This window comes from Dendrobium catenatum, unplaced genomic scaffold, assembly GCF_001605985.2.
Source record: "Dendrobium catenatum unplaced genomic scaffold, ASM160598v2 fragScaff_scaffold_1297, whole genome shotgun sequence".
Lineage (NCBI taxonomy): Eukaryota > Viridiplantae > Streptophyta > Magnoliopsida > Asparagales > Orchidaceae > Dendrobium > Dendrobium catenatum.
The window spans coordinates 670,053-680,073 of record NW_021319759.1 but is presented as its reverse complement, the minus strand read 5'-3'; the positions used below and the strand labels follow the sequence as shown (position 1 = coordinate 680,073).

The following is a 10,021-nucleotide window of genomic DNA, read 5'->3' as shown; positions in this document are numbered from 1 at the left end:
TTTAAAATATATATAATTTGTGCTGTTAACATGAGAATTTCACTTTATTTCATCACTAGGACACCATAGGCTAGTATTAGGGTTTAGGGGTGTATATAGTTTTTTTAATTGAATGAGCAAATAAGTCTCATGCATGGTGATGCCGTGAGTAAGCTTTGTTCAAGTTTATTTAAAAATTGATTATTATAAAAATTAAAATTATTTGAATTTTAAATTTAATAAATTAATTTAATTTAAAATTTATTTTAAAAATAATTATATAAAATAGATAATTATTATACCGATTGGTTCTTAAAAATTGAGATTGATTCACCAGTTTTGCTGTCGAACCGTTGGTTCAAATCGGTTGTAGCCGGTTCATTGCAAAGCCTATTTTAGAAAAAATCATGATCGACTAGCCAACCGGTTCCCGGTTGAATAAGTCGAACTGACTGATTCGGTCCGGTTTTCAAAATAATAGTGATAGATATAAAATGATTTATAATTTTTTAGAAGTTAGTAGGCATCATAATTTAACAAATTTTTAATCAGCAAACGGACAAACGGTAGAATCGATTTGATCATCCCCTATCATATTGGTGCCTTCGTTGACCTAACAGTAATCGAGTTTTTTATCCCCTATCATTTATCATTTTCTTATTGCTCAAGCAGATCAGAACCTTTAGAAGCATGATAAAAATTACGGGCAGCACTCCATTTAAAACTATGCTATCTACCACAATGATAATATGAAAATCTGGATACAAAATATTAAGAAATATTATGCCTTTCACAAATTGACTCTCACTTCATTTTATATGTATCGATCGATCGAAGAGTGTTATCTTTGAAAAACGAAGACAAAGATCTCTCATCTTGGGCAAACTAAACTTCCTCGTCTAAAATTTTTGTGTTTTGTTTTTCACCCTCAAGTTCTTTTTGATGTATTATAAACTGACCTATTTTGATCGATTTTTTTTTTTTCATTGCATGCTGACTATATTGTCATTGCTCACCATCACTTGCCACCACTATTGGCCTCCCTCCTCTCACCATTGGCTGCCACCGTCGGCCTCCGCACCACCATTAACTACAATTAGTCACTCTCATTATTTTTCTTTACATTGCACGCATTCATTTTATTTCAAATAAAAATAAAGCATGCATTCCTTTTATACTAATCTAAATATAATATTCAAACATTTTAAATATGCCACATATATTTTACTTTTATATTGAATTGCATTAACACTGTATTCTTTTTTAATAAATCAAATAGCTCATAAATCTCGGGTACAAATGAAATATTTTTACAAAACTATTTCAAATTCTTTTGACTTATGCACATTTAAGATCAGTCGTAGCTGCCATTAGGACATACTGAGTTTAAATTTATGAAGTCAAAATAAATAACCATTTTCTCATTTAACATATGTAGTTATGTACTATCACCACATTTAAGATCTATTTTAGATATTGCACCTACCTAATGAATTCGATTGGTACTTCTTCGCAAACGAGCTCAGCTATAGCATAGTCCCGACTGACCAAATTTTCCACTTTATTGGTGATACGTTATGATAAAATTATCTTGATCGGGCACTAATCTCGAGGCAAGAATCAAGTTGGAAACTTCAAAAATTAAATCTGGGATCATCTAAACTCCGATTTCAGCGAACTTACAGTCTAACTGATCGTCTTGGACTTACGAACCCAACGACACCATATTCAACTCAATCCGAGACCAAATGGGTCCGAATCAAAGACCCGAAACACTATTGGAAAGTTCGTATCACAATTTGAGTTACCAAACTGTCTCAGAACTTGTTGAGCTTATGGTCGAATCAAGCGGCTCGACGAGGTGAATCCAACGAGCCCAAGATTGCCAAATTTCGAAGTCATTAAGACCTTCAAATGCCTGATAAATAGTCCACGATAGAAAAATTCAATATCGGCTCCATATTCGCCCCTGATCTCTCATCTATTTACGGGTCATGCTACTCCATAAAGTCTATAAGTAGACCCCTCATTTATCTTGAGAGGGGGACCAAACAACAGCGGAAGGAGAAGAGAAGAATGATAGGAGGGAAGAACTCCTCCTCGACCACCGCCGTTAGAATTCTGTCCAAGTGACGCCGGAATTCCGCCCGACCTCCAAGTGATGCCGGAATTCCGTCCGACCTCCAAGTGATGCCAGAGTTCTGCCTCATTTCCATATAAAGTCAGAATTCTCCTCGGCCTCCAACTGGCGTCAGACTTCTACCCGACGCCAGACATCTGCTCGTCTCCAAATTTCTACCTAACGCTGTACTTCTGCCAATTGTCGGAATTTCACCAAACATCTACCTGATGTTGGATATCTATCCATTGATGGTCTTATACTAGACGCCGTCTTTCTGACCTCCGTCGTCAGACAACGGTTCTTCTGACCTCCGTCGCTCGCCGACTACGGTCCTTCAGACTTACGTCGCCCACCGACTACAGTCTTTCGACCTCCGTCGCGCGCCGACTACAGCCCTTCATACTTACGTCGCCCACGGACTACTGTCCTTCCGACCTCCGTCGCCCCCCGACTACGGTCCTTCAAACTTACGTTGCCCACCGACTACAGTCTTCCGACCTCCGTCGCTCGCCGACTACAGTCCTTCAGACCTCCGTCGCCCGCCAACTACGGTCCTTCCGACCTCCGTCGCCCGCCTACTACAGTTCTTCAGACTAAACAAACACATAAACAATTATGCTTTGTATTCTCACCGTGTAATGTACTCTATAAGATGCACATTAAGCTAAGGTCTTCCCCTAAGAAAGGACCTGCTTTGTAATCAACTACAATACTGGTGGATTCATTTATACTGGGCCAGACCCCGTGATTTTTTCCCATTTTTAGGAGTTTTTCACGTAAAAATTTTGCCGTCTCTAGTGGATGACACACCCTCTCTTTTATCTGATTGCGTGCCGGATTTTCGTACAACGCTAAGACGTTAAACTTTATATTTCTCTACCGTCGCGAATACTCCTGGACGCAACAATTGGCATTACTTGTTTATTAATATTTAGCTTATGGCAGGAAATATTAATATCAACACCCGTTATCTATCTGGACCATTAGGTAAATACATCATTATTTTTCATGTGAGTTGTGATCAACTTGGCTCTTCGTTCTTCATCGATAGCTATATTTATTCAGAAGCTGCAATTTTCATTTTCTTCAGAGAATTAATAAACCGGAAATCCATTTTCTGGTTTCTCAATAAACCGATTTAATTGCCTAATTTTTTAATTAAACCGTTATAAATCATTATATTATTAATTTCATGAAATTTTGTGCGTCTTTGAATTTTTTATTAGTTATAATTATTTTTATGTATTATTAAGTAATAGAGTGCATATATTTTTAAATAAAATATAATTTACAGTTAATTATATTATTAAAAAAATTGAATAAAATGATTTTATTATTATTTAAAAACGAGTATAAAAAAATGACTAATAAATTTAATTCAAATATTTTATTTGAAACTCATTTTTTTAAATAATAATAAATTTTAATTTATTTATGAAAAATAAATTTTTTATTTATTTATGTTAATAATAATTACCTGAAGTTATAGGATTCTTTGCCAAGATTTCATTTGGAGCATATGATCCTTTTAATTTTGTGTCCTTATTCATTGATATGATGTGATTGGTTACAACAACATGTCATATCATATGATCCGTAAAGATGTAAGATCACATCTCAATGTGGGATATGTATAATCTCTGTTATTTAAGGGGTGCATATATATTTGAAGTTGAGTTTTGAATATTTTAGTTCCTAGTTTCAATATGTATGGGTCGTATATGGAGAGGATATATGACATCCCCAATAAAGAAAAAGTTCGATGCAATTAAGTAGAAGAATGCATGTTTCTACAGCATGGACCGATGATAGTCTGTTGGAGAAAAACGTGAGTGCGAATAGATATTTATGTGTTGCATCCATGAATGGTCAAAAGATGAGGATGATGTACTTTGGAGTGTGCATGTTGAGGTAATAAGGGTAAAACTCGATAAGATAAGAGATTTTCTAAATGCGCTGATTTAAAATATCTTCAGATGTGATTCTTGAAAAAAAGGTCATCTCATTAGTTCTCATTTCTTACAAATGCGATATCACTAGATGCGACATGATAGAGAAGGTGATAATTCGCCTGATGTTGAGTGCAACAATCATAATATTGAGCATGTGATTTTATATTATTATTGGTATTCTCTCACTTTGACGAGTTCATTTTGGATTTCTATAACAATTGGATAAAGGAACAATTATCTGAAGGTAAGCCAAGCAAGTTTTTGAATGGCGGGGACTGGCAACACCTTTAGTATGAGTTTGAGTTTAAATTTAAGTGCTGCCCAAGTAAAATCCAACTCCAAGCACGTTCACGTATGTTGCTTAGAAAATAGTAAATCTATGTATTCATTTATATGTTTACTTCTGTTGTATTTTTTTCACCATGTTTACTAAAGTTTATATGTAGTGTGTTAAAGCATTTTATTATGGTATGCTATTGTGTCTTATGAAAAGATAATAAATCTTTTTTCTTTTATGATTTCAACTTTTAACATTATAGTAAATGCATATAAAAAATTATAATATGCATAGAAGAAATAAACTGAAATTCTTATCCATAATGCATCGATACATATGAGTTGATAAAATATTAAATAAAAATACTTCTAGTTGGCCAAATATAATACAATGCTACAAATCGTTCTGCACATTTACAAAGAAAATGATAACCTATTTTTTCTTTTTTCTACGAAGAATGGCGCAAAATCCAGGTGTATATCTAGTAGGTGCGTTGCGAGCTCAGTGCACCTCGTCATCAACTGTAGCCCTTTCCTCCTCAAGTGTTTTGGGTATTGATGCCTGAATTTCTTGGAGTAACACATCTTGCTGAGTAGGAGATGATGGTAGCTCAAATGAATCCATCCAGTAAGGGATGTGCTTGCTTGTTGGTTGTTGCATCTGTGGCTGTCTTGCAAAAGGGTTCCAATGTTGTGCAAATGTGTTTGCCTCTACTGAACCCTGCACCCCCATCATGCTAGGAAAACCTCTAGTAAACAATGATGGCACCATAACCAGTAAGTGATGAAGGCAATGTCTGTATACTGTGTTTAGAAAAACTTCCCTACAACCCGTTACTAATTTGGGATGCTTATATGAAATTATACACAAATCATTACATTATGTGAGCGGCCATACAAGATCATGAAGCTTCTATTGGAACCAAGCCCATGATTCGTTAATCTTTGATTTGACGATCGTGAATCCGTGAGGGAAAATACCATAATTTCCATCCACTCCAACAGCGACAAAGAAGGCCCACGATACTTTCCAAACAAGAAAGTGTCATCCAGACTAAGGACCGACATACATTATTTCCACCTAAGAATAGATGCACCGAATGCCCAAAAAGTCCCTTAAAACGTGAAGTTTCGACCGCTTCAATGTTGTGGGGTGTCTCCAGGATGGCCATATGGATAGCCTCCATGAAGTAGAAAAGGGATAGGTAAGAGTCCTCATAACTATCAAACACAGTTTGAATTGCTTTTCTCTGTGCATCCCATGCCTTTACATACGACAGCTTGATGTCAAACTTAAAATCCATCATTGCGATAATCTCCCTTTGCTTGATGTCTAATTGTTGGCGAATTATGGGAATGATGTAAGTACAAATAATTTCTGAAGTACACTTAAGATGCCTAACTGCCATTACGAGATAGGTATAAGTGTGCGGAGGGCCACACGTAGATATTTTTTATAACCCACCGAGTCACTTACTTTTGGAGGCATGCCTACGCCACAGGCATGGTCGGTGTGGATTATGGTTTTTGACACATGTTATGGTTAGCCTGCTCTTATTGGTGGTCAATGTAACATATTGTATATTATGCACAATCGACTAACCATTAATATTAGTTTGTAGGCCCTTCTTTTTATGGAAAAATTGTCCTTCGTAAAGTTCAGTTGGAATTATGACTTCTATTGGCCTTATAACATTTACCGTAGGTGCATCTTACTTTTCAATGGCATCCCACTGCTTAGTTGTACGGATAACTTACGAGCATCGCATTCAAGCCATCACGATTCTACCATGCATGCTCTTGAATGTAGTCATGTCCTCATATTGATGTATTTTTATTCTCAGTTTTGTTCATTCCTAAATTTTGTCCCTTGTAAGCTTATATTTATAATAAAAAATATTACTCTGCTCATTTTTAAACTTCGCCTAAATAAAAATATGTTAGTAATTGATTTCTACTACCAAAAGAAGAATAAAACAATTGATTAAATAGTAGTGAATTTAGACATCCACTAGTTAAATCAAAGATTATGGATAATAAATCCGATCTATGAGGCAATTAAAGGATTTGATGACTTAAAAAATTAATTAATTACTGCCTAAACAAGCGTATTAGTGTTGGGACAAATACGTTTGATTGAAAAAAAAAGAGAAAAATATATTATTAAACGAGAGAGATATTTTCTAATTACCTATTTCGCCCTCAATCACTCGCTCACTTTATAAGAGAGAAAGAGAGACAGGGAGAGGAGAGGAAGAGATCACTCGAGACGAGAGGCAGGTCGCAGAGTTTGAGAAACTCCTGCGGACGGTGGCGTTTTCTTCCTTTCTCCGTCTCCTTTTTATCCCTTATTCTTGCTAGCTAGGGTTCCTCAAGGTACTTTTTTTTTTACCCCTTTCCCGTTTCTTCTACTGTGGATTGTATGATTTCGGATCTATACGATTTTATCTGAAGGGCATGGGGTTGCAATTTCACTCGTTAAGGTTTCATCTTTTGCGCTATTTGATTCGGTCGTAATTTGATTTCTGCTGGTTTTGTTTTTTTGTTTTAGTGCCATTCTGGATTTCCATTCACAATCGCTGCATTTTTCTTGTGGGGGCTTTAGTATTGTCTGGTTTGTAGCGCATGTAGCTTTGATTTAAAAGTTTTGGGCCTTCCGCTTTATTTTTTATGTCTTTATCGGTTGTATTGATCAAAATAATATTTTTTTTGTCCGGCTTTGTTTGTTTACTAGGGTTTTTGAGGATTGGATGGTTGGGTGTTAGGTCTACTGTGATTCAATGGTTATGGATCGACGAACGCGTGAGTTATCTGGTGTGGATGGATTGAGTTGTGAAGATTTCTTCTCCTATCAGAACCCTGGGGGATTCAAGCTGAACTATCCCCAACCCTCTGTCATGGATAGCAGCAGCTTGCATGGTTCTAAGTTTGATGCTTCTCAGCTGTTCCCAGTTCAAAATAACCTCCATGGGCACAAATATAGTGTCGCCGATCCCAATATAAATCAAAGCAACCATGCCAATTACGAGGTTTCGGGTTCAGGTTCGGTTTCCGATGGGAATCCTCCGTCTACCTCAAGTAGAAGCCATGAGGTTGATTACCCTGAAGACTCTGACTTCTCTGATATTGTCTTGAGCTATATAAGCAGGATCCTGATGGAGGAGGATGTGGACGAGAAGATATATCCCTTTAATCAGGAAAAGTCTGCTCTACAAGCTGCGGAGAAACCTTTTTATGATATCCTTGGGCAGCAATACCCACCACCATCTCCCGGTAAATCCTTTCTGGATGAAAATAGTAGATTAGAGAGCCCCGAGGAAACTAGCTCCAGTTACGGTGTTTTCAGTGGGGAGAGCAGTAGTAGCGGAGTTGTTGATCCAAGCTGGATTCAGGATTCGTCAGTGAGGAACCAGTTCACTTTCAGCTCATCTAGTGTAGGGAGTGTTGATCCATCGCCTGTTTCTAGCCTGTTGATTGAAAGCCAGCCTGCTTGGCAATTTAAGCGAGGTATGGAGGAGGCACAAAAATTCCTGCCCAGTGAAAACAAATTGGCCATTGATGTGAATGTCAAAAATCTTGCTTTAAATTATAATTTGAAAGAAAAAGGCTTCACATTTGATACTGAGTATAAAGTTGAGAAAGAACAACTGCTCCCAATTGTTGGGTCTCGGGCACGGAAGAAACCGCTAAGTGAGGATTTGGATTTGCAGGAAGGTAGAAGCATTAAGCAGTCAGCCAAGTCCTCTGATGATGCTGTCCGGTCTGAGATGTTTGATAACGTCTTACTATGCCAGGGCGTGAAAACATACGGAGTGAATAAGATGAATGGTTATCATATGGCAATGCAAAACAGTGCTAATAAGAGTTCTCAGAATGGTCGAAAAGGTCGAAGCAAGAGACAGCAAAAGAAGGATGTGGTTGACCTAAGAACCCTGCTTATACATTGTGCTCAGGCTGTTGCTGCTGATGACCGCCGTAATGCCAATGAGTTACTAAAGCAGATTAGACAATATTCATCTCCTTTTGGTGATGGAACACAGAGATTGGCCCATTGCTTGGCAGATGGACTTGAGGCTCGCATGGCTGGCACCGGAAGCCAAATTTATCACTCTCTTGTGGCAAAACGAACTACGGCAACCGATATCTTGAAGGCCTACAAGCTTTATCTTTCAGCTTGTCCATTCAAGAAGATATCACATTTCTTCTCCAATCAAACCATATTGAATGCGTCTGAGAAGGCATCAAGGGTGCACATCATAGATTTTGGTATCTACTTTGGCTTCCAGTGGCCCTGCCTTATTCAGCGTCTTTCATTGAGGCCAGGTGGTCCGCCAAAGCTTCGGATCACCGGCATTGATGTGCCTCAGCCAGGTTTTCGTCCCACTGAGCGCATTGAGGAGACTGGTAAAAGGCTGGCTGATTATGCTGAGAGCTTCAATGTTCCATTTCAGTACAATGCGATTGCATCCAAATGGGAGACCATACGTGTTGAAGATTTGAAGATTGATGAAGATGAGGTGCTTATTGTGAATTGCTTATACCGCTTCAGGAACCTGGTGGATGAAACTGTGGTTGTCGATAGTCCTCGGAATAAGGTTTTGAGCACAATCAGGAAGGCCAATCCGGATGTCTTTATTCATGGAATTGTCAATGGCTCATATAGTGCTCCTTTTTTTGTCACACGCTTTAGGGAAGCTCTATTCCACTTCTCTTCTTTGTTTGACATGCTTGAAACAACAGTGCTAAGAGAGGATGCGCAGAGGATGCTCATTGAGAGGGACCTATTTGGTCGTGAGGCTCTTAATGTCATATCATGTGAGGGTTCGGAAAGGGTGGAGAGGCCAGAGACCTACAAACAATGGCAGGTGAGGAACTTGAGGGCTGGGTTTACTCAACTTCAACTCAATCCTGAGATCATGAAGAGGGCAAAAGACAGGGTGAGAAGTTGTTATCACAGGGATTTTGTCATTGATCAAGATAGCAGGTGGCTGCTACAGGGTTGGAAAGGGCGCATCATCTATGCAATCTCCACATGGAAACCTAGCGACAAGTAGTAGGCATTTCTATCATTATGGATTTGAGAGTTTAAAAAATTGTTAACCATTACAGGTTATGATGTAGGCCATGTGACTTCTGCTTGTCTTTCATATGCAATCTCCACATAAAGTATGCAGTCTTAACTTTAGGAGCTGTAACTTTTGGTTCAGGAATATCTGTCATTTATTATTATGTTATTAGTACATATTAGCTGTTTAGTTCACTGATATTGATGACATTTTCATGCCGATCAAATATGTCAAATTCTATCAAACTTGTAAAATAAATAACCGCAAAAAGAATCAAAATCAAAATTGATCTTTCTTGATATCATTATATTCTAACACAAGATAAAAATGAAATTCCGACAGTCCTCTCTTCAGATTTTCTTGCTTGTTGTAGCTGATCATCTTGTATTGTGACACAGTGATGCAGGTTTGGTTTTGAATAAACCTGACAATTTGTAGAAGGAAGGTGGCTTTTCAAGCTGGACTGGAGATCGACAAATTCCTTAGAAGACAAGAAGTAGTGGTAGTAAAATATAAGGCAACAAGGAGGTTAGTCTGTACAATTTTATGTTTGTTGGTCTGAGGTTCTCATATGAACCAAGTTTGATGACAAAAACTATTAAATTTTAATTATAATTTTGTTTATA

The 10,021-nt window shown here is 37.6% G+C and overlaps 1 protein-coding gene across 3 annotated transcripts; it reads left to right on the top strand.

Annotated features, from left to right (window-relative positions):
* The first annotated feature begins 6,546 nt into the window (after window positions 1-6,546).
* LOC110108895 (scarecrow-like protein 9) lies at window positions 6,547-10,021 on the top strand. Of its 3 annotated transcripts, XR_002304516.2 has the most exons (3): window positions 6,547-6,705; window positions 7,064-9,495; window positions 9,794-10,019. XR_002304516.2 is itself a non-coding variant. In XM_020839744.2 (2 exons), exon 2 carries the CDS (start codon window positions 7,110-7,112, stop codon window positions 9,381-9,383), a length of 2,274 nt encoding a protein of 757 aa, XP_020695403.1. In that variant the 5' UTR covers window positions 6,547-6,705; window positions 7,064-7,109; the 3' UTR covers window positions 9,384-10,021. The 3 variants fall into 3 exon arrangements, 2 of the variants coding, with proteins under 2 accessions (XP_020695403.1, XP_020695405.1); XM_020839744.2 differs by having other exon boundaries at window positions 7,064-10,021; XM_020839746.2 differs by having other exon boundaries at window positions 6,561-6,705; window positions 7,095-10,021.